The 26,137-nt window shown below is 37.4% G+C and overlaps 1 protein-coding gene across 2 annotated transcripts in view; it reads right to left on the bottom strand.

The window, feature by feature from the left end:
• The window catches only part of LOC103769347 (RAC-gamma serine/threonine-protein kinase), a 133,913-nt gene that overhangs the window by 63,003 nt on the left and 44,773 nt on the right, over window positions 1-26,137 (bottom strand). Inside the window, exon 2 of one of the 2 annotated variants that reach the window (XM_008936534.1) lies at window positions 4,485-4,610. In XM_008936534.1, coding sequence (XP_008934782.1) covers window positions 4,485-4,610 — 126 coding nt within the window. Of the gene's footprint in view, window positions 1-4,484; window positions 4,611-26,137 lie in introns of those variants that run through there. The other variant, XM_008936535.1, reaches the window with a different exon arrangement.

Genomic DNA, 26,137 nt, shown 5'->3' with positions numbered 1-26,137 from the left:
CCATTTAGAAGAGCCAAGGTTCATTGATAATCATTGCTGCAGAGGAAAAACAAAATTAAGGAAAGGTTATAGAAGTTTACCTTCTCACAATAACAAAATTTGATTTTACTTTTCAAAGACAAGAAAAAAAAAATTTTAGCTGTACCACAGACTGCTTAGAAAGCACTATCTTTCAAAGACAGGAAAGAAATTCCAAGTGACATCATTTTTGGCCAAAGCTTAAAGGCTACTGTGAAGGGATACAGCTCTTCCCAATTATTCCCCACATGAAGATCAAAATTAAGGCAAAGGGCCAACTCTTAGAGATACACATCATCCCAAATGTGCTATGTCATTACCTACATACTCACTGCATATGTGAGAAGTACTTTTTTTATCAGTAAAGCCACAAATGCTCCTTAAGTAGAACTGAAGTAGAATTCTTCCCCATTCTCTTTTCCTTAATAATAAAGGCAATCAAAGATCAAAGTGTGGTTTACTCAAAGCAGTGTTAATTCTACTGACAGAACACCGGATCAGCTAAAAACAGTGTTGTGAACCCACGTTGGTTTTTGGAGGGAACACTGAGGGTATACATCCTGCCACCTAGAGTACTAATTTTTATCCAAAGCAGCATAATGGAGTTTTAAAAGCCAGGACACTGTTTTCAGGCCCCTGCCTGTGCAGAGAAGTTACACCCATCAAACATTATTTTTAAACTGGTTCTGACTGCATAAATGCCTAAGCAAAAGCAATTTACATTAACATATTTTATTTTGCAGTTGAAGTGGGCTAGGAATGCACACCCACTCACCTACTATGACTCAGTCATCAAGAGTATCTCTTAAGCTACAATAGCTTGATTACTTGCAATTGCTTGCCGCTACCTGAAAAGAGCTGAACTGATTTTGAACCACCCAATTCCAGTAAGCCCACATATCTGAATTTACCTGTGAAAACCAGTATTAACCAGTTGTATATTTCCACAATGATTCTCCCCCCGATGTAATTACAGCACCTTCATTTATCTTTAAGTGTATGGTTAGACGGCACAACACAACTTTTTGTGAGTCCAAGTGTAAAGGCATGAGCATTAACAAACTAAAAGCATACTTCAAACACACCGTTCTCTCACCTCCCATGTTAAAAAGAAGGCGGCTCTGGTGTAAAATAAGCTGGCTCCACAGGTGGGAAACCAGAGTGACTCCTGCCCGCCATGCAGCCCCACAGGATGGGGCTGATCCGCTCACGCCTGTGGCAGCTCTGAGGGCGCAGCGCGGGGTGCTCATCGACGCCTGCCGCACGTGCCCGCAGGCAGGAGAGCGGCAGCCACGGGGAGGCCACACGAAGCTCCTGTCCTGGTCACTGAGTGGCCAGTCCTGGCATCCTTCCCCAGGACTCAGCTCCACCCAGCTCCCTGTGTCACACTCTTCAGTCAACTCTGTTTCACCTTCAGGGACTTGCTTACGCTCCAAGTAAGAGAGATCCCAGGCCTCCATTTCAGGCCCACACCATTCTCCTACATTTTGGGCGGCTGGCAGTGGGCTGCAGTGTGGGTGTGCTGCCTCAGGCTCTTCCTCTCTACAGAAAGCACCTACTTGTTTACACACCCGCTTCCCAGGGCCTTCCCCCCACATTTCCTCCGAGACCACCCCAAGGAAAAGGGATGGCCTCTGAACAGTTCACCCTATGAGGAAATACCAGCCGATGAGAAAGGCTTTATCAACAAAGACAGGCTTAGCATTGCAAGCGTTGTTAGCAGTATGCAAAATAACTTCATTCTCTCTGGCCTTCTCGTCATTCTCAGTGGAATATTTCAGACACAAGAGCAGGGAGAGAGTAATGCTCAGGTACAGGACTTTAAAGTTATCTTGGAAGAAATCAGGGAGTCACTATAGGGAAAATGAAACTATGCCTGGGAAAAGAGCCTTTTGCAAAAGTAAAGCCAGTGTAACAGAAGTGGAAGGCAGCAGAGACTGGTGGGAAAATATCCATATGATGGAAGTAACAAGTTTGACAGAGCTGGATATTTTTAAAATAAAAAATAAAAAGTTTAAACTACAGAACAAGCATTGTACAAAGCAGAGCTGTTCAAACTTTCCAGTGTTCAGCTCCAGCAACACTATGAAAATAATACCACATCCTTGGCCTTTTCTGCTTAAATAACAAGCTGTAAGCAAGAGCCAAAGATGTCTATCATTTGGAGAGCAAAAAGTAGACTGAGACCACACTCTCACTTTACAGATAGCTACAAAGATTACATGAAGATAGGACTGTAAAGACATATCTTTAAGTCCCTGCCAACCTAATCAAGATGGTATTAACAGTGATCTCACACTCCATCTGCCTGGCTAGTAATTTATGAAAAACGTACTTCACTATTACAGGAAAAATATGTTGCACTGCTTGTGGCCACAAACCTACTGCAGCAGCTCAGGAACTCTTGGATCAGAGGCTGTGAGACCAGTTCTTGACATTTACCAGGTAGTGCCCATGAGATATGTTCATTCATATAGCATTTTTGTTTGTTTGCCCTACTGATGACCTCATCTTCAGACAGATGAAATAGCTGACAAAAAACTCAAAGTCCCTTGCAATTTAGAGCATAACACCATAATGGTTTGCTTTTCATCCTGTGAATTCTACATACTTAATTTTATGGGACTCTTTTTCTGAGTGAAGAATCTACCTATTCTTGCATTGATCATCAATCATCTGTGATTAAATTCCTCCTTTTCCTGACACAAACCAGAAAAACTCATCCAGCTTACCAAAACTGTATTTCTTCCAGTAATATTGCATACCTGTTCCTTTATCTTACATTGCCTAAGAATCAGACCTATGGGGCTTGCCTGCTGCATAAAGAATGTTTTTATTATTTTTGGGGGGTGGGAGTGCGTAATGGTGATGGTGTCGTTCTGCAGAACTGTATGAAATCTTCCAATTTCCAACACCGCAAAGTTCAGGAGCAGCATTCTAATATCAGAATTACATAAAATGACCTCCAAGTATCAAAACAAAACCAAACCCACAAGTATCAACACACTGGAATTAACTGCTAATTACACATTTCTTCGCTTAGCAGAATTACCATTTGGATCATCCTTCCAGTTGCTGCAGCAAAGGTAGACAGGATATGTAATGAAGAATGTGATAAAGCAGGACAAAAAAACCAAGTAGTTTTACAAATACTGCACATTGGGAAAAAGTATCTAGGAAACTACTAAATGCTATAAATGAGGTGTATACTCAGAGTAATAACTAAGGAACCATGGCCTAGAATCTAGTCAATTCCTACTCATATGAACACCTTAAAGGCATCACCACTTTTTACACTGACTAGCAACAAGGCAAAATGATCCTTTAATGTTATTAGAAGGCTTGCATGCTCAGTATCATTTGCAAGACTTGTGTCACAATAAGAATATGCAGAGTTTTCCTCCTCTATCTGTGGGACAAGATGTGGGCTTAGAGCACCAGATTATTTTCTGACCAAATAAAATACCCAAATTACCTCATAGACAAAGGCTCAGTCAATCTCAAGAACACTTTTATAAAAAAAAAAAAAAAAAAAAAAGGTCCAATTCAGTCAGTAGCATTTGTTCCATCTTCAGCAATGAAGATGTAGGGAACCCTTTCACATATGCTTTTCTGGCTCCAATACTCCTCTATAAAACTAGACCCTACCATTTATTGCACTGCAGGACACTAATACAATTTTGAAAGATACTGGGTAACTTTTCTGGTGTTACTTTGAAAGGTTATACCTATGATATCCACAACTCATACTAAGGGAGATATTTCGTCCCCTTAGTTTTGCTCCTCAAACACTTTTGTTTCTGCTTGGAAACATTTTTCTACCAATCTTGCTTTGCCAGATGAAACAAAACTACAGATTTGTCTTCTAGAAACATTCTTGGAAAACAAGAAATCAAAATGTCTTCACTTGATCCAACAGATACACACTTTGTAGCTTTGCTAATATATGTAAATTGTTTGATTGCTTGAAATTACTGATTAACCAGGCTGGAGAGCCGATTACCTGATTATCCAAGAGAAAAATAATTTAGCATGATTTTGTTTCATTCGACAGTCTAGATAATTTTCTAATTAATTTGAGTTTTCAAGTGAACTCAGAGATACTATTGAAAAAGAGAACACAGGTCAATGATCTGAATAAAGGTAAGCTTTCCAGGAATTTTCTTCTTACAACAATCATTTGTCAAAAGTTATTCTTAGTTACAAACACAATTAAATGAGAACTTAGACTTCAAAAACAATATTCAAAAAACAACCAATGGTAAATATCTTCAATGCTCTCATAAAGATATCTCGTAGAGATAAAAATAATACAAGATAATCTCATAAAGATCAGTGGTGCACTGGTCTGACACATGGCATCAAATTTGCAGTGTTACCAGTACATTCTGAACTACACATGAAGCAACATGTAGCAGATATTTTGTCAATATGTTGAAAGAATAATAAATACTGGAAATACATACTTGCCACTGAAAAGTTGTTGAGTGGATATGGCAGATCCACATCCTGGGGCTTCTCCTTATAGCCTATGAAAGAGCCATCTGTCTTTAGCAGGAAATATCTTGGCCGCCAGTTTTTTATATATTCTCCTAAAGGAGAAAAAAACATTCATTAGTACTGTAGAAAAAAAACTTAGATATTAAAAATCATAACATATTATTAGTTTCTAACATTAATTATAGCAAAATCTTTTAAGACATTTTCAATTTACACAGGAAACCTTAACTGCCTCCAAAAGTAAAGAAAGTGGAATTGCAATGGTAAGCCTGGACTACATAAAGATGCTTCCTTCTGGAATAAGAAGCTACAAGCACTGTATAGTAATATTGTATAATTGTAAATTTTATCATGCTATACTCTTCAAAATCCTACATCTTTACACCTATAAACAGTTCAAAAATTGCTGCAGGCAAAAATAAGCGCTACAGCTTGACTTTTAATTACAAAATTAAATCTAACCTAGTACAACGTAGAACATTTATCCTGCTGAGCCAAAGCAAAAAAAAAAAAAAACATTAATTTCCTCAAAACATACACTAAGCAAATACAAGAGAGCAAATACAAGAAGGATGGGCATAATGAGAACCTAAACAAAATATACTTAATGATTACATTTGAAAGCAAAAGGAATAAAAAGAAAAAGTAGAAGCCAATTACCTTCTAAAGAGGTAAGTCCACCTATAAACCTACCACCTCCACCTTTCCTCTGCCCCAGTCTGAGCAGAAGATTCTGCAAGCCATGAGGTATTCAGAACCAGAAACATACACATGTCAGCAAAACCACAATAGCTTAATTAATGCCACGAATTTGCTATTTAAGGGTGGAAATCTCTTTAATAGCATTATACTTTACGATGGCACACCAAAATCCCAGAAAAGAAAATCGGTTTTTAAAGTGCAATTCCTTAGTTAATTACAAGTGAGTTTGGATCTGCCCAACTTTCCCCATCTTTGATTTCTATCAACTTTGTAGAGTAATTAACATACATATATGCACTTACTAACACATAAAATAAATCACTGAAGATTTTGAGGAAAAAAAAAAAAGGTTTATTAACAATGCAGAATTTCCAACCATACCTGGGACTCCTCACTGTTTGAAAAATGCTGAGAACTGACCAGGCCAGTGGCTGCACTGGTCGTGGTCTTAGCCCAGCCCTTTAGTGCCATTTGCCACCTCAGCACCCTGCCAGCTGTATCTACATAGCCTTTAGACAATACAAAGGTCAGAAAGAAGTTTACATCCATTTGACTTAAAGATTACTCCATTAAAGGCAAATGTAAAAGTCCATTAATCGCATCTTCACCCTTCACAGACCATAAAGAGAATCTTCTGTACAATTCCAATAAATTATATCTTATTTCATTGTAACAGTAAGCGATACTTAGAAGAGATAGTGCCTGTTACTAGGTTTCAAATCTATCAAGAACTTAGTCTTATCTATAAAGTGAATTAACTTGAAAGCAGGCACCTAAAACTACAGATAAAGAGTTCAATGACAGCATGAGGAGAATACCAACATGTTTAATACAGGCCACCAATCCAACAGTTCAGGTTTCAGAGAGCATCCTCCTTTCTGTAAGGAAGAAACTGGACAGGGAGATAAGCAGACTGCTCTAAGAATAAGAGCTTATAGGGAAAGTATACTCATTAATCACTTGAGGAATGAACAGAAGCCTTCATTTACTTATACACACACTCTCCAGAAGTAAACCTGTAGAAAAGCAGACAGCTCTAGCAGGTGCCCTTAGAGACCCAGCACACACTTTCCTGATCCCTCACTCCCTCTTCTTCTCTTAGGACAACACATTAGATTGCATCTGGTTTCTACCAGCTACCCAGAGTCTCTTAAATCAGAAAACCGAACTGACTTTTGATCATCTATTAAATTAAGCAGCTGATCTTCTGCCTGGAGAAAAAGCACTAGAAGTGTATGACTAGTACTTCCAAGCTCTTCTGAAGAGAGCTAGCAACTTTGGAAAACAGCTGATCACAAAAGATATAAATACTGAATGACATATAAGCACCAGTTTATCCATGAGCACAGCTGTACCTCTTCCTTCACTCTGCAAACTACAGCCCAACACAGAACACGTAATCTAAAAGCAACTGCAAAACACTATGGCTTCATAAAGATCCATATATTTGCTTCACAGACATATTCCTTTTCAGGATGTCTCTCCTAAGTGGTCCTTCAATGTGAATCACAGCCAGACTACTTTTCCAAGACGTCCCTACAAACACACACAAAAGAAACTCCTAGTTTTGTCTTCAAATGACCAATATTCCAATCCTTCTTCAAAGCCTATACATGAATATTTATCATCTGCCCATTATTTATTTTGTAATTTAATTAACAAATGGGTGAACACTTTTGAAAACTAAAGTAAACAATGGTATCAGTGAACAGTTCACTTAGCTGCTCAAGTGGTTTAATGGCTCTCAAGATGCACTCTAGGTGCTCTCTTAAACTGCATTCCTTCTACATAATCTGCTTAAAGCTAGAAAAACATTTTAGTCCATGCTTCTTAATAGACACATTTACTGAACTGCTTTGAAAGAGAAATCCTCTATACAAAAAAAAGAATAAAACACAACAGAGTATTTAAGAAAAAAAAAACTTCCAAGTCTTCTAGCTTACCACTTCTGCAATTAAAAGAAAAAAAAAAAAAAGTGTTTTTACAGTATGAGTAATGTTAAATTAAAGATATTTGGTGTGCATATTTATCAAATACCTCAAACACAAGCGAACAGAAAATTTACATTTGAAATTCATTAATTCAAGTGAAAGTAAATTCCATGAGAAAGGAGCAGTCCAGGCAGGCTAACCAAGCCACAAGATATCCTGACAATTTAATGAAATGGAGCTGTGGTACTTAAAAAAGCAGTGGATCTGCCATAGAGAATTAATCATTTTGTAACCTGCTTCCTGCTGAGCTAATGTAAACTAAATTATTAGTTTGCTTAAATTTACACCCTTCTAAGTTGAAAAACGTGTTCTTTGAGGATCTGTTTACTAGACAGTAAGAAGAGGTCTCTAATTTCAACCACTGCAGTGAAGAAAGCCAAGTAATTCCTACATCTTTTTAATCCTAGTCAAAGTTTTTAAAGCTACTTGAGAAGAGGGCATTAGAATATGTACCTCACAGTAATACACAGAAAATAAATACACACACACACAAAACGCAAATTTAGAATCAGTTTTAAGTTGTTGGGGTCTGCTTTTTTATTAAGTACCAACATTCTTGAAGCAGATGAAAATGCAATCTGATCTTCCTGCAGAAAGCACCTTCACAACGTGCAATTCTTTAATTAACGTTGTATTTAATAGCGCACTGGCTACCAACAGTAACAGAGAATGCTCAATGAACATTTGCTTAGAACACCACCCTTGCGGCTGGCTCTGTATTCACCTCTGTACTGCAACCTCAACAGTTCTTTTTTGCTTTTGACAGCTACTAACAAGAATCCTGCCTTCAGGACATTTCACAAAAACAAAACCAAAAATGTTTATTCTTGTAACGCTATGTTTGTAGTTTTGATACTGGTGAGGAGCTTTGCAAAAAAAGAGCTTTCTAAGAAACTGTATGAGTAGTCAGCAAAGCCATGTTAGGCACATGTATTGCTTATAGTCCATGATGTTTTACTTCACCTCAAAACTCAAACTCTCTCTTCAAACATCCACGTCACCTCAGATTCAACAGCTGCCATTATTAGTCTCACTACTTGTAATCTTTAAGCACATGGAAATTGAGCAATACTTGAAAAATTATTCAGTAATTTAAAATTAATCTTATTAAAAACCTGCATTTTTTAAAAAAATCACTTTTGCAAAACACTGACATTTTTCAATATGTGAACAGTTTTAGAGTTGTGAAGAACATGTCTTCAATATACATTGCTAATAAGCAAAAGAAACCCAAGTTCAAAAACTTGCTTCCTTAAATGAAGCAACAGCTGCCATACAAACGTTAGTGAGACTTAAGGAAGGAGAAAAGGGGGGGGGGGGGAAGGGGGAAAAAAAGAGAGGGGTAGAGAACGGGGGCAGTGGAACCACAACAATTAAAAAAACCTCCAAGCAGAGAACCTCAAAAATCTGCCTCTTGCCCATGTCATCAGTTTGCTAAAAAGGATATAATAGAAACAATATACAAATATTGTTTCCCCCCCTTTTTCTTAAGGCACTTTTTTGTTAAATCAAACTGCAGTTCCCATACACTAACACTTAATAAACGGAGGGGGAAAAAATTAATTTATCTAAGAACATTAAACAAAATTATATAAAGGTAAGTAAAACAATTTAACCATACACAATTTCCCTTTGAAAAAAACAACTGTAATTAATGTCAGGTCAAGTAAAATATCAGAAGTAATGCCAGTGGTTTTGAGATTGAATTTCCTTACCTTGGCCCTCTGAGGGCAGTGTTACCTAACACACGATTAGAAGCATCAGCAGACTATTTGATTAAGTCAGTAGACACTACTAAATGAAAAGTACTTCTGTTAAATATTTACTTCTGATTTCATGATAACAAACTTGCAATACAATTTAAATCTATTGTTAAAAAAAAATGTTTAGAAAACCTGAAAAGTATACCTGTCCTCATGATTCAATACAGGTCTTTCAATGTAATGTAAATATGTAACTATGCATCATGCAAAATGTTTGACAAAATATTACTGCATGCCAAATAAATAAATAAAACTTATTTTTCCTAACATGCCTTAGCATTTTAGAGATATTTTTACTATATGCCCCCTCCCAAGTATTTACCGGCAGTTCAAAGCAAAGCAGAATTTGGAACTGACACATTCTGATTCTTTTATACTGTGAGACAGTGATTATTTATTTATACTAACTGTTTTCCCACAGTTCCTAGTAAAGCTAAATGACATTTTGAGTACATCTGTACTTTAGATTTTTCCAGTCACAACTGGGAAATAGAAAATATTTCATACTATGTGTGGGCACCAGCTTATACCACAGACAAGCTTCCATTGAGTTTCCTGCACACTGGGCAACTAAGGTGAGAAAGTTCAAGCACCCTTCACTGTCCATGACATCACACAGTCGAGTGCAGATATCAACACCAGTCAATTTATGTTCAGTTATTCACAGCTGTGTGGCCAGAAAGCGGTGGAAAAACCACACAGATGTTAAGATTTTGCAGAAGGCAACAGGTAGCCTAAGGAATGGGCTCTAGAAGTTCCTCAGCTGGGCAACGGGAGAGAAAAGCAGTGACAGCCCTCTCTCCTTCGTGCCAGCCAAGATGCACTGAAAAGGAGGCAAGCTGTAGGATCTTTTTTGCCCAAAGCTCTGGTAGGTGGTGATCAAAGACAAGGGCTCCTACTAGTCAGACAGAGTAATTCCAAGCAGAGAGGTGCAGTCACCGGGCGGATCAAAACCACAACAGAGCGGCTCTCCATGCTGAAGTGGCAGGAACAACCACCCTCCTCAGTGCAGAGCCTTCCCCTGCTATCACTGTGGGGTTTTCATCGCTCCAGGTTCTGAGTGCAACCGACAAACACGTTCCAACTACAGGCCCATTAGGGTTCAAATCACTCTGACTTTTTCATTACAATTACTGGAGCGAGTCCCTGTCCTATCTTGTATAAATGCAACAGTACTTCAGCACTTGCTGTTTATTCAGCGCTTTCCTGTTGCATTAATAACCTTTTCTCTAAAATACCAAAAAATCTAGAGGAAAACATTCAATAACAGAGAGACTATTCAAATGTAAATGGAGTTTTCAAACAGGGCATCTACAAAATTACTGACGTGTTTTGGCATCTCATGGAAAATAAATGTTCACATCACATACTCCACTTTCATATGCACAAAACTTTGTCCTTTTAAAAAAAAAAAAAGTACCAGAAATATAGAGTTAGCTGACATCTTGACAAATTGAGAATTGACCTTTACCACATCCATTTTGAGGCAACAAGAAGAAAAACTTGCCAGTTTCAACATCACTCTCATTTCCCCTTCATTCTTGAAGGATAAGAATTAGAATCATAAATAAATTAAACAGAAGTTGATGTTAGCACATGCTGTCTGGAAGAACAGAGTCCTGCATTGCATCAGCAACCCTGAACAACAAAGGAGATCAATAATTTCTAAATATGCCTGCTATTCAGGAATGGAAAACAAAGGACTATATCCTAGAAACATTTAGGGACACTGCTCATATTTTCTAAATTTCTCTCTTGCATAAGGCTATACAGGATAAAAGCCCCAAAGGCTACACTACTCATCTGCTTCTCAAAGCAGTTTTTTAGTTTTTGATAGTGTTGAGATATATTTGTGGTAAATGCAAAAAGCCACTTTAGAATATCGTCTCACGTATAGTTTTTTATAGCTACAAAATTTCACATTCTCAGTATTTTTAAATATTTATAATTTTTTTGTATTAGGCTATCAACATCAAGTGGTACTTAGCATAACAAAAAATCTTACTTTTTTTTCTTCTGTTTTTATGAAGGGCTAGTAGACTAAAGGATCTTTTTCGATTTTGAAAATATTTTAAGAGTGTGACAAGTATACAAATACTCATTTATGAATTACACTAAGACAGTAAGCTATTTAAATTCATGTACATGGTACAAATGTATGTATTAAATCAGACAGTTACAATGTAAATGCTTTTTACATGTAGCTACATTGAATTAAACATCTTCTTAATATTCTCTATTTACAACATTCTCCTTAATATTCTCTACCTACAACGTTTTGTAAAACAGCCAACTCTGGTTTACACAAGAAATCTCAAACTTTCCATTGTTTGCAAAAGAGTATGATAAGTTTGACAATAGCATTATCATTCAGCTGAGTTTCTTTGACAGATTAATGTGTTGTCAAAAATTACATGACTTTCCACTCTTAGAACTGGTACACTTGCTAGCACGTTTTCAGAAAGCAAACTGCCTCACTTTTAAAACTGCCACATTGCAGTAATTTTAAAATAGCTCCTCTGAACTTTCTCCTTGTCACTCAGGTGGGCCCTTTTTTGCGAGGTACCAAAAAGCTATCACCAGCATCATGCATCTATGTCTCTTCCTCAAGCACATCGCTGAACTCAACCTTTTTGCTTCATCATTTAGCCTGCATCATCTGCACTGAATCAGATGAAGACGTGCAGAAGCACTCCTCAAACTGCTTGAGTTGAAAGAACAGCTCTGTTACAGCTGAAAGCATCAGGAGAACTCTTTGGTTGCACGAAATGCTTCACGATAAGCAGCAACGCAGCACTACCCAGAGTAACTTGGGCTTCACACCCACAATGCCAGGACATAGAAAATGGCACAATTCTGTGGTGAAGAACCAACAACCCAACTCACAGGCAAAAAAAGCAATTCTCCACTGGCGTACTGCTGAGCTCTGTCTTGGTTCAGGTGTGGAAGTTAGTACATGGGTAGGAGGCAGCCACACCTGAATTCTCAGTTAAAATTAAGCTAGCATAATCCAAAACTGACTGCTTCTACTCTGCCACAGTCATGATAACAGGGGGCATCACATGTACCATCAGTAGTTAGTATCAATTTCCTACAGACCTGATACTTATCAGACCTAAGACAGACCACACAATAAGAAGGGGTTCCTATTTTGATGAGGGCTTGGTGGGAAGGAGTGGTTCGGTTCATTGAGATAATATCTGACTCATGCTGCAACTGATCAAAAAAACCCTGATATACTAATAACCAGAAGACATGTCTGCAATCCACAGCCATAGTGCACTTCGACCACTATTTCAATTCATTACAGATACCAGGATGTTGAATTTCATATAATATTTGAGAAGAAAGCTCATTATTTTACAGTTTCAATTTTTAATCCTTAAAGTATGAGAACACCTGGATAAGACAATGCTTGTTTAGCCTTTCTGGGCTAATCTGACTTCCCTCCATGCTTGTTCACATTTCTTTCATATTGTCTTGGAAATTCATCACCATCAAAAATCACCGAATAAGAAATAAGAAAGGATCTTAGGGGAAGAAAGAAAATCATAATCCAGAAGAGTGATTCAAATTTATTTTATGTGCAACTGTCAACCAGGAAAACACAAGTTATGCCTGACCAGCTCCTTGCCTTTGGAGAAAGAACTGAAAATAAGATCAAGCGAAAGAGAAAACTAGTTGCTAAATCTCATTCTAACCCCTAGAATTTACTTGTCTACTATATAACACTAGACAATCACCGACTGGCACTTGCTGTATAAGAAAATCTCAGGATGCAATACTAGGGGTATGCAATGTATCAGTCTTGAGGTAGACTGACAAAGCTACGTAAGAACTTGCATAGCACCTGTCCACCAAATGTCTGAGACTGAAATAACTGCATTACTCTTTCTACTTCCACAAGTACCAAATTTATCAACTTGTTGTGTTGACTTTTTTAAACCCACCACATGGAGAAATCAGAAGTTTTCTTCCCCACAAGAAAAGGCTCCTTTTAGAAATAAACAACAGAGGGAGGGAAGATATTAAACTCCTGAACTAATTAACAGAAGTACAGGAGGCGGTGGGGGACAATGATAATTAATATGTACCCTCCTCCTAACCCAATCTCCACATACATTCATTCTGTATATGCACACACAACAGCAGCATCATAAACCGTCTCAAGTTCTTGCCATTATTCAGTTCGACATCTGCACATGTTTATGCGTCTCTCCAAACAACCTCTTGAACACCCTGCTGGAGCTGTCATTTTTTTCTTCTCCCTATCTGGCAGATGGCAAGTCAACAATCGGCATCAACAGCAGCCGAATATCTCCCCCCTCCATCCGACCCCCCTAAACAGACACAATAATAACTTCTTTGTGCTTCCTCACAATGCAGCTGCTTAAACCATTTCGCTACAAGGCTGCTTTGCCTTAATAAAAAAAAAAAAAAAAAAAAAAAAAAAAAAAAAAGAGAGAGAGAAAAAAAAAAATCCCTTCTGTCAAGTCTAAAAAGCAGCATAATGTTAAGCAAGCTAAAGCCACAGCACAGCTGCAAACGGGCAGACACATTGACAGCTCCTCCCTTAACAAAGCCCTGTGAATTGAAGGGGGTTCATCTGAGGCTCACACAGTAATTAGTATAAAAAAGTCCGACAGCCTCTATTATGCTAGGAAAAAAAAACTGGACAGAACTGGGCTGCTGTTTTGCGTCAAGAGTTCTGCTGCAGAGTAGATAAATCATGTTGGGTTTTTTTCCTCTCTTTTTAAAGACAGTAATAAGGAGGATGAGAGAAGCTAATTTGAAAACTTGGACACAGTAATTGTACCATATGGTGAGCATTTATCCCTTCTGAAATACACGCTAACAGTCACTTACATGCACAGTGCTTTGTTTTACAGTTGTTATTCTCTCTACCATATTCATAAAATGGATCTGAATATCTGATACTCCAGAGGAGTTGTGTGTAATTAGCAGCAAAACTGTCTGAGCTTAATATATTGGCCTACCATAGCAATCTAGTTAATTGCAGAAAATCCCATGCCCCCAAATTTAAATAGTGTCCACTTCAAGGATTTTTTTTTTTTTAATTTCTCTCAAACTGGCTAAATATCACACATAATAAAGTTCAGAGACGTAATTTATTGACACTAATACTCCTTGATACTGTTGGCTCTAAAAAGCATGAGTGGGAGGTATTTTCCTTTTCATCCATGCAGTATAGAGGAATTAATTCAAGAATCATTTAACAGTAACACAAAATATTTCAGTCTCAATGTCCTTGGGAGAGGAATTGCTCTGTAAGCTTAAAGGTGAAGTTGAACTTCAGCACGGGGCACAGGAGGGAGACAGAGACTTCAAATCCATTCCCCCACCTCCATCCCCATTTTCATCCTAATACACTATTTTGCAGTATTTTTGTTAGCAACCCAAACACTTCATTCATAAGGACCTTCAAAATTTGGAAAATATATCATCCAGCCCTTAGGGTCTGTTTGCTCTTCACCACATAATTCCAACTTTTCACCCTGTTCTTGCCACCAAATCATCCTGGAATCACAGAAGATAAGGAACCAGTTGAGTGGAGCCAGGAAAATGTTGGCTTCTTTAAATAAAGGAAATGATATAGTTAAATGCCAGAATTAATAAATCTTAAAGTACTGCTTACAGAAAGTAAGACATAGGGAACTTCCAGCCAAGGGAAATAAAAAACTCAGGCAAAATAAAATATGAAAATTTGGTGAAAAATTAACCAGATATAAAATGAAGTCTACTCTACCACCGAGGATATTGGTATTTGCAAAGAACTGGAAGGTTTCTTTCTGTTGGTCTTTACCTCAGAAGACAACAGAGATCGGCTTCAGGTAACTGACAAATATTTTCACTGTCCCTGAATCAAAAAGAACCTAATGGAGCAGAGTGCTAGGTACTACAGAGCCCCAGAACTAGGCAGACTATATCCACAATTTATAAGAAATTTTAAGTGAGGTGAAAACTACTGTCAAAATGTGGCTATCCTTCAATGATGATAGCTACACTAAAGGATTGTAAATTGAGAATTACACCCTACACCCCACACCCCCAAGAAGAATGAAAAAGGTAAAAAAAAAAACAAAACCACATCACGTTTAATATTTCAAGTCAACTGGCTGGACAGTAATTGAAGAAAACTGTTTAGAATTTAGCTTTAAATCGTACACTTAAAAAATGCAAACTGACATAAGATAAACAAGACAGCACCACTTTTAAATAGACAAATCATCTCCATCCATACGGAAAGAACATCAAGAAAATAAAATGGATAAAAACTAATATAATTAAACTTTTTAAAAGCTTTTAATAATTTTAAGGAAACGCTTGTGTGGATGAAAAAGCTGTCTGGTGATACAGAACAGAAATCGGAAACTGGGTAAAAAGAAGAGAGCAACATAGGATTACACAGTCAAATTTCAATCCATGGTGCCCTACAGTTCTCTGTTAGGAACACTTTTAGTTAATATATACAACAACGATCTGGGATCACCACTGCACATACTGCAAGACAGTAAACTATTCAAGTTTATTAAGAATGTAAAGAATTTCAGAGTGACAAAGCTATGCCAGTGAGCTGAGAAACACCAGATGAAATACAGTGAAGAATTACTTGAATTATTGAGCAGTTACAGGAATAACCTGAAATACCCATAGATAGTTTTAAATTAACCACTAAAGAACAATTAAAGTAGCATTTGCTTAAGTATACAGTACTGAGAAGAAAGAAAGAAAATTATCATTTGTGAAGTTACACAACTGTAGGAACACCGAAAATACTACTATTCCATGATAAATAAATCAATTACGGCTTTGCTAACTGTATTTTTAAAAATGATGAAAGAACAGAAGGGCTTCAGAGAGAAAATACACACACAAATTTATAACCGAAGTTAGAGAGAAGCAGAGTGAGGAGAGAAGGACTGGGTTAGGCTTGGGTTTCAAAGGAAGGACTACAACACAAGGATTTAATGACACAAACAGCCAATAGTAGAATATCAGTCATCTCACAGGAACACATTTTCAGAAGAGTTCTGGAACACATTTTCAAACATTTAGCATCTACAATTCTACATGGATTCTGTAACATCACCACGCAATTAGCACTTTGCATCATGGCAATGCCAGCCACTCTCCCACCAATTCAGCACCCAACACTTACCAGCACCTCTAAAAAAACCTGCATCTCCTTGAATGCTGTGAAGCATCTCCAAACTTATGTGAGCACTTAAATTAAAATCTCACCTTCAAGACATTGGAGTAAACATTCAACATAGGCAGGTCCTTCCTTCAATTGCTCTGCATTTTTGCCTTAGCACAAATCTGGTACTAGCCAGGGAGAATTAATGGTGAATGGAAGTCCCTATCCTTGGCCGTTTTGGTTCACCTGAAATACAATCTACTCCCACCAGAGTGCATTTGGGAAGGTGAGGAACACTTGCAAAGGAAGCATGTAGTTCTTCCCATGTCCCCCCTCCACTGTGTCAGCACTGGCATTCACACAGTTCCGGCAGGTCTACAAAATTATTACAGCCCAAGAAACCAGGCTTTGATCAGATCAAAATAATTTCAGCTCGTTGTCCAGCTAGTATGAGCACAAAGGAGAGAGGGAATAATTGGCTGGAGGCAAGACAGATGCAAGGGAGAAGGTGCACCAGACTTAGGCAAGATTAACTACTGATTAATTGAACTGCTGATCTACCTTGTGATTGAAACTCTTGTTTTCCAGTTAAGCTAGAAAATCAGGTTCAAGTGATTTAAATTTCTAAAATCAACTGCATCACTAAGCAGTGATGCCACAATAGTTTTTACACAATATTAAACCAAGAATTTCCCTAAAATGATCTCATATTTTATACAAGCAAAATATATTCTGATGTGTCAGAATATATTCTGACATTTTCTTTACACACATACAAGGAATTATAGATTAACAGGTATGAAAACTCTAAGGAATATGTACAAATCTCTGCACTCTAGCAAATAACTGAAAAATCACTTAAAATTAGCAATTTGAAAAAAACTAGAAGTACAATACTTCAACAATTTAATGATATTTACAAAATCTTAGCAACACTGAGATTCCAATATAAATTGGTATTTTGAGTTAACCATGCAATACTTCCCATGCTAGAAACTAGTGCCAAGCAGATAACAATTTGGTCAGCATTTTCTTAAATTAAAAGACTATAATTGAAGTAACAGATGCCAAAAAAAAAATTAAGATTTTAAGCTCTGGATTCTATATATTTCTAAAATATTTACACTGCCTTAAAATGAGTAAAACTGCTCATAATATATAAGATACATAATACAGTTCAATTTTAATATACATATTTTGCAGTAATTTATCTTGCATGATTCTGTTATATTACAATTGCAATAAATATTCAGGCAAGTGAGGCGTTAAAGTCTTGTGCTTCTACTTTCTCCAGTCCCCTGAATTAAAAGAAAGCTTGACTGATAAGCAGAAATGCAAAATTCTTGACCCTGCAATTTTACTAGCACAATTTTTGCCTCAGTTTGAGTCACTTCAGAAACTTTTAAAGCAGAGCTATAAATTACGAACCCCAGAATTCCAGCTACAAGATGGAACTGAAAGATGACTGACACGGACAGGACATATGAATTTATCTAGCCAGTCTTCAGGGTGAGATTTGTTACTGGTTCTCTGCTAACAGACTCACATTTTGTGGGGTCTCTGCTATAAGCATAACTTTTTTTCCTAATCTGAATTACTGAAAAGTTTTTAATGACTTCGCCTCCAAAATAGTTTTGATGCAAAAGGCAGTCTAATAACTTATAGGATTACCTTAATTAGACCTCAGCAAAATCTACAATTATTTTATTCCATGGAGAAGTCAAATTTCATACAAGAGAAAACACCGATAATCTCCTCCTACATCTGGCCTTTTGGAAATTCTGTTTATATATACAATAATTAACTGGCACCAAGTATTTAACATTTGTGACACCAAAATAATAGGGAGCAATAAGGAACTGTAATTTTCAAAATATATATTTGCATTACTATTGAAATGACTTAACAAATTTGATATGGTTTTAGTGGATTTTTTTTCCTCTAGAAAGTAAACAGCACAATTTTCTAATTAATAAAAACAAAATGGAAACTGACTTACAACACTGACTTCAAAATCCTTGTGAAAGTCTGTACTGGTGATGTCACAAATGCTGTCACATCTGAGCGGGTATTGTCTGTAGAAGGTTCAGAAATGTCCATTTTAATCAAAACATTTATTAGAGGTAGTTGAGTCTTTTGTTTTTATGTTAATGAATTACAGATTTCCTTAAGAACCACAGTGACAACTCCCTTTAAAAAGAATCAATTTGGTAAAATCTAGATAGCTGAAATATAAGGGTCTGATCTATAATGGATGTAGAAACTCATGTCAGAGTGAGGGGAAACCAAATACTTTATGCTTCCATCAGCCTTTAAATGATGACTACATAGCTGATATACACTCACATTTTCTAACATGCTTAGAATGAATTACAAACTATTTCCTCAGAGTACTAAAATGCCAGTGATAAAAGTACTACAAGACAGAAAACACAATTTCTCCAGGCTTGCAGCTATTTTTAAATTAAACCTTTTAACTTCATGATATGTTGAAGCCAGGTATTACCTTCCATTTCTCCCCACTGCAAAAAACCAGCTACTAAATATTTTTCTTATGTCAAGAAATTTTCAAATCACTGGTCCAAATCCAAGACACAGAGATGGGGACAGTTGTTCACTTAGATGCAAATTCTAAGTGTCTGAAAAATACCTTTTCCTTCATTCCTTTTCCCCTGTGCAATTTGTGAGCATGGCACTGCCAAAAGGACCACGCTGCACTGTGGAAAGGGATTTGAGCTGTGTAGGTGCTTGAACAACTCTTAAAAATTCATCTTCCTATTTATAGCATTTTTAGCATAACTCTTTACACACTTAAGTTTCTTTTGATGCAAGTCATTTACGTTCTACAATCATTTCTGTACGTCCCCATTAAGAAAAAATAAACAAAGAGAGAAGCCTTTCCAGTAAAGACTTAGTTAAAAAAAAATTAATTCAGACACAGAACTTTTTAAAACATCTTTTAAAACTTATCTCTGACATAAGAACTGGAACAAATTACAATGGAATAAAGCTATGCTTTTATTTCAAATTCCAAAGAGAAAAAAAAATAATCTTATGCCAGAATGAGGTATGAGGACATATGGGCAGTCTATCACCTGACTACCAAACAGCAATACTAAAGCTGACACATGTTTGTTAATCCCGAGAGGTAAAACGCTGCTTTGTCTTCCAGGGGTCGTGCTGCAGATGAGTGCCTGTTATGATGCTGATGTATTTTTCCATGCTGACGTTCCCCAGGGAATTTGAGTTTCCCATCAGGGAGAAGCGACACAATTTTTTTATCTCCTCTAAGAGTGTTCCATATTTTTGTTTACCAAGCGTGCACATAAGAATAGCAAGCAGCAGCAGCACAGCTGAAATAGTTTCAACAAAAGCTTTTCTTCTGCATATCTACAGTTTAATTCAGTTGAACTTGTACCAAGACTATTCAGTTTTCAGTGACAGCTTGATCTCGTACTAACAGATCACAGATTGATAGGGTATGACTGAAATTCAGTGACATGATTATTGGTTACAGAAACAAGCCCTCTTCAGACAATCTGAGATGATGAAGAGGATGAACATTTCACAGAGATTTGGCCATTCTCTAATGTACTTTTTATGTCTCTATGGGGCAAGATAAGTTGAGGTCAAGGGATCAATGATCAGTGAGATACAGAAATACTCTAGGGTTCTCTACAAGTTTCTCATTCCCCTGAAACAGGTTTATTTTTAGGGAAAAAAATAAAGCAGGGGGTGGGGGGAGAAGAAGAGCAAGGGGTGTAAAGAGGCAGGACTCATAGGAATCAGACTATTTCCTGCAAGGTCAGATAACGGACCCCCCCATCAGCTGGCAAGTCATGTTCTTGCTAGACTCATCGGAAGATGGCAAGGGGGATAGGCTGCAAGCAGTGTCTATCTGAACCTCCTTCATTAGCAGCATACCATTAGATCTCATTAAGTATAAAACGAAAACATCCTCTGGATACTGCTTCCAGAACTTCCCTCTCTCCCTGGCATGCTGGGCATCTGCTTAAAGGATCTGGTTACGAGAGTAATGAGTGGGAGGGCTGCATGTATATCTGTTCTTCATGGTACAGGCACCAAAGCAGACAACATGCAGCCTGTTTGTAAAAGGAAGGTCGTAATGCCCAGTTGCATCCTTCACGTGCATGTGCTCCTCAAATGAAAGTGCAGAAATAGTAACAGACCTGCCTTCATTTAAAGAGGAAAATCAATAGTCTCTTATATACTGCTTTCAGCCTTCTCTCTCTTTCCAAGTGTGTATTTGTGCTACCACAAACACATTTTCATTCTTAATCCACCAACACTCCACACGCTAAAGAAAATGCCTTTACAGTGTCTTTCAACAAATCCATTTACTTAACATGTCAAAACAATATTAAGAAATTACTCAATTACTGTGAATCAGTACCTTCACATAAAAAGTGTAAAGGACTAATGGGCTTAACTTAGTATAATGAGAAAACAAAAATACACAACAAAGCAAGTATGTGGACAGCCCACATTCAATAAGAGAGCTCTAACTGTCCATGGTACCAAGTACAAAAGAGCCAAACTGGTGGCAACAGCAGTACCCAGCTAAGAGAGGCTATGAAACACACTAGGAATCACAGCAATTTTGTCTTTCAATATTGATACAGTGCTTCTCAAACAGCATGTCAGTGGGGATCTCAGCAAAGACCAACTGGATTTTTACTGTTTCATTTGAATAAACACTCTGAGCAAGTCCTGGACAAATTCTCAACAAGTTTATATTCCGTTGCTAATCTGAATATCTCATGTGCAAATCTCTATAGGACATTTTGTGATTTTTATTCATGGCATCAAATATTTTAAGACAAAAGGGAATATTTCATCATTTCAGTATGACCTCTTCAAGGAAACAGGCTGTAGAATTTTCCCCCGTTACACATATACTAGTAAAACACTGCTTGTTTTTTTAGTAGTTATCTTCAAAAATGCACTCTGTCTCATTTTGAGCATATCAAGATGCTCTCCTTAGTATTTTTCAATCTTTCTCTTAGTCACCCTCATCTTAGTTTCAAATACATCTGGATTCAAGATTCAGTTATAAAACTTCATTACTCCTAATGCTACCACATTAAAGAACTCTTTATGTTTTCCCCCACAATAGTCACAAGGTTCTCAGAATCTCACATTTTGAAGTCATTCTCTCCAACACTACAAACATTATAATTTTTCTTCTTTACTACTTCTCCAGAATGTAAATATTCATTTTACAATTAAATATTAAAAAAAGAATATTTAACAGAACTCATAATTCCCATCTCCCTATGCTAATTTACTTCTCTGTTTTCTTATTATGCATCTTGAGATGCTGCAAGGCAACCATTTTCTGCAGAACTTGACTAGGAACTCGTAAGAATTACAAGTATTAAAAAACACAAAAATTTTATTTAACTCAATGGGTTTCAAAAGTTTTTGGTTCATGGAACCCTAACATTTTCCAGCAGAAACATGGAGTCCTAAATACCAAGAGAAGAGCTGTGCCTGTACAAGCTGGCTGAGATTTTATCAGTAACCTTTTGCAGATTCTTCCAAAGCAGCCCACAGATCTCTCTGGATCTGCAAACAGGACAGAAACCACTATTATTACTTTTAACTACTATGAACTTATTATTTCAAATAATACTACTTCTCTAGTGGAAGATTCTTCCATCGCCCAGGAATTCATCTGATTGCTTCATGAGTACGTTTAGCACTGGAGTGGAAGAAAGCTGCTCAAGTAGACCTGACCTGCAACTAAAAGGATGAGCTCAAAAGACCTTAAGAACAGGCAGAAGACAACTGAATATACTGTAAGGACATGAAAAATGGCTGCTACCATTCACAAAGAAAATAATGTAGTCCTCCCTTTCTCTCCCCTCCTGCCAATATCCACCTGGGTGTCTTAACAGAAAAGTTAAAAGGTGATTATAACGAAAGGGTGACTGTTAGGTAAAAAAAGCTGCCCAGATGAGGAGGAAAAAGAAAGTTGATCATATATGTCAGGCCAATGTAAACACAAAATTAAGAGAAATAGAAAAGAATCTTACAGGCTTCTTGCAAATGATTTCATCATCAAAACCAGGAAGGCAGACAAAACAGTGGGACTGCTTGATAACAAAAGCACAGAAAGGGAACTCAAGGATAGTAAGGCCATAGCACAGAAGCACTACGTATTATTCACCCTAGTCTTTATTGCTAAAGACACTAGAAAGATACTCAAACCCAGACTGTTCCCTGTAGTAGACAAGTGGAAAGCCAGATGACTTAACATAAACGTTTAGGAATTATTAGATGTCAGTAAGTCACCAAGACCAGACGACAGTCAGCCATGAGTGCTGAAAGAACTGAAATGTGAAAGCACAGAGGTGCTGGCCAAGGAGTACAACCCGTCACTACAAATGGCTACATGCCCAGAAGACTGATCGATAGCCAACACAACCACAAACAAAAAGAGACTCTAGAAAGGATCCCACAAACTATTTACGAGTCTGGCTCCTGGTAAGTCATTAGAGTCTATAATAAGTAAGATCCATGAGATGACCTGAATCTGTTGGGAAGGAGACACGCTGCTGTGAAGGGAACGCCTGCCTCACTAACTTGATAGGCTACAAGGGTGGCAATAAACCTGATGGCAAAGGGCATCCTGTAGGCATAATGTGTTTGTCAAGATTCCTCCCCAAACACAATTAAATTAAGTTGCCACAGGATTGGAGAAGAGATTTTTATACAGTCTGAAAGTGGGGTAAGGAGAGGCTTAAGAGTCACTTTTCAGCATAAGAGAGTCAAGAGGTCCCTCAGGGATCCATGCTGGCGTCATTTTTCATATGACTTCTTCATCAATGACCAGAACAGTGGTGCGATCCATGAAATATTACAGCTTACACTGTGGTGGACAGTCAAATGCCATGTCTATGGCATGGAAAAACAGAAGGATTCGACAAAACTGAGTGGGCAAAGATAACAAATGAACATCAGGTACATAAATGTGAGGTCATGTACCTAGGAAAAAAATAATCTAAACTATGCCTCACAGTGTTTACCCTAGAACCACAAATTATAGTTTAGTTTAGTCCTGGACTCACCACTGACAGCTCTATGAAATCGCATACAGCAGCAGCCAAAAAAAAAAAAAAACCTGACAAAATGTTGGGCATGTCAGAAAGGATATTGAGAACAAGAGAACAGGCATAATTTTGCTGATACAGAAAACACTGCTGTGCCCACATCTTCATTGCCCTGCACAGCCTCATCTCCACATCTCAGAAAGAATGTAGTGGAATTATGAGAAAATACAGAGAAGAGCAACCAAAATGATCCAGGGATGGAGCAACCACCTTTCCTAAGAAAGGATGAAAGGACAGGGCCTCTTTAGTTCAGAGAGAAGGTTGAGGTTTACAAAACCATTAAGGCAGTAGGTAAGTGCACAACTGTTGTTCACCCTATACCACAACACAATAGTTAGGGTGCTTAATGAAACAGGACCATAAATGGATACTAGGAGAATCACACATGGATACATCATCTAACTTTACTAATACAACAGTTCTGGACACTGGCAAAGTGCAAGGGGAATGAAGGGCAATAAAATTGCCAAGCTTGTAATCTCTCTCTGAACTGAGTGGCTCACACCTCAGCCACTGCTGCAGACAGAATATTGGGCTAGATGGGCCTCTGGTACGACCCAGTAGGGTATTTCTGTTAATCTTCGCTGAAAAAAAAAAAAAAAAAAAAAGTTCTCCTGATTTGTAAGCCAACTGCCTTGCAACAATTTAAAACCATAATTTCTTCTCTGCTCTGCTGTACACATGAAGAAAATATTATTACTTCTCTTCTTACTATCAGCAATTGCAATTCATTCAACCTATATTCATAGATCATACTCCCTAAATCACTGATCACTCTCACTGCTGGTCTCTGTTTATAGTCCTTATAATCTTGAGCTGCAGTGCCCAGAAATGGATGCAGTTGTCCAGCTAAGACCTCAAGTGTTCAGCTGAGCAGAAAGATGCATCTTACAGGCTCTATTACTGTTTCTGAATGTCTGTGTTTGCCTTCCTCATAATAGTGAGATATAATTAATATCCAGTTCATGACCCACAATACCCACTGGACTTTTCTGATGAGCTACTGACCTAGCCACTCATTGTCCAGTCATTTCCTTGTAAAGTAGGTAATTCTAGAGTGCATGACAAACTTGCTCTCTCCGAACACCTTCCAGCTCCTCACGCACCATGTCTCCACATTACTGATACCATTCTGAATTCTAACCCCGTCCTCCAGCACACCAGCAGACCCTTTCACTTTGGAGACACCCCAAAACATTAATAATCATTCTTTTTTCCATTACTTACATCATCAATGAAAGTACTACCTAGGCAGAAGTCAGGAAACAGCCTAACAAAATTCTACTCCATATTTACTTCCATTTTGATACCAAATTTTAATATCTATTCAGCACAGTTTTCTAACAGTTTTGCTCCTAGGAACAAACTTCACAGTTGCTTCATCTCTTCTATGTGTCTCTTGCTTCCTTATGAAAACGTTATTCACAGAATATCAAAAGCCTGATTAAATCCAAGATATGACATCCAGAGCTTCTCTCCTACACGCAAAGACTGCTACCTTGTCAATAAAAAGAAAAGTGAAGAGTTTGATACAATTTAACCTTGCCAAATCCACAGTGACTCATCTCATTTTCTAGATGTTCAAAAATGGTTCTAGTATTTTCCCTTAAGTTAAATTGATGCTAGGCACTTTGCCATATTAAAACGCATTTTCTTTGAACATAAAATACATGAGAAGCAATCCAGACAACTCTCTCAGTGTTATTTATTACATTACAGTCTATGTTATCCACAAATTTTATTATCAACTATTTTGTGTTTGTATTCTAAAGTAATGAGTCTGTCAAATAGAGCCTGTAATAAAACTAATCACTGAAGAATACTAGAAGAGTTACCATCACACACAGTCATGTCCCAGATTTTTACACACATCTTCCAGTTTGACTTTGGGTTATATAAAAATAGGAAGGAAAAAAATGGAATCCAGCTTAGTCTATTAAAATTATGAAAGAAGAAAGAAAAAAAAGAATCCAGCTTAGTCTCAAAAGAAGCAAAGGATTTACTAAAGGTCTTACTCCTTTGTGTACAACAGGCCACATGACTGATCTTTAACTCTGACATTAACACAACACAGTAAGAGTGTTCCAGAATAATGGCATAATTAACTCAAAATGCCCACTGCAAATATAAAAGAAAAACACCTTCAAATATTCAACAAATAGCACCTTGCCACAACTATTGTTATCTGCCGCTGCCAATCAGTATTGTTATGGTTGTACAAAGACTCCAGTGCACCAGACTGTCGCTAATTATGTATATTCAAGTGATTAGCAAGCACTTGTTGCCTTGTTCACACCACCCTCCAAACAGCAGCCTTTGAGAGGAGAATAGACTGCAAATTTATTGAGAGAACACTGTTAATCCTTTGGGGAGAATGTAAATGTAAACAGGACTACTCTACATCAAGGTGCTTTGACAACAAAAATCATCTGCATAAACACATGCTCAACAACAAACAGGTGTTCTGTTTCACAACTAGCACCCATTTGATGCTTTCAAGTAAGCATTATGCACAAACTGTTAGAAGTACTTTGAAACCAGCTGCAATTACTATAATTAGCTGTTTTCCTACACTTTGGCATTTTTTTTTTCTCCTGTACCTGTTCTGTATTGTGATGGCTGCAATCTGTAAACTCAAGTGAAGCTAAGGTCCTAGCCTCCTGTGTAAAGTTTACTATCCCCTCAGCTCAGTACCCACTACAGTAAGTTCATACTTACCATTAAAGTGCTAACAGTTGTAAGACAATGTTTGCATTAAGTAACTTAACAGCCCTACAAATATCAGGTCACTCATCTAACACTCATCATGGATAGCCAAACAAGGACAGCTGCCAAAATAGCACTATGAAAACAGTAAGCCTTCAAATG

The sequence above is a fragment of the Merops nubicus genome, unplaced genomic scaffold (genome assembly GCF_000691845.1).
Source record: "Merops nubicus isolate BGI_N331 unplaced genomic scaffold, ASM69184v1 scaffold11183, whole genome shotgun sequence".
Classification (NCBI taxonomy): domain Eukaryota; kingdom Metazoa; phylum Chordata; class Aves; order Coraciiformes; family Meropidae; genus Merops; species Merops nubicus.
The sequence above is the reverse complement of the archived record's forward strand: the minus strand, read 5'-3'. Positions and strand labels throughout refer to the sequence as shown.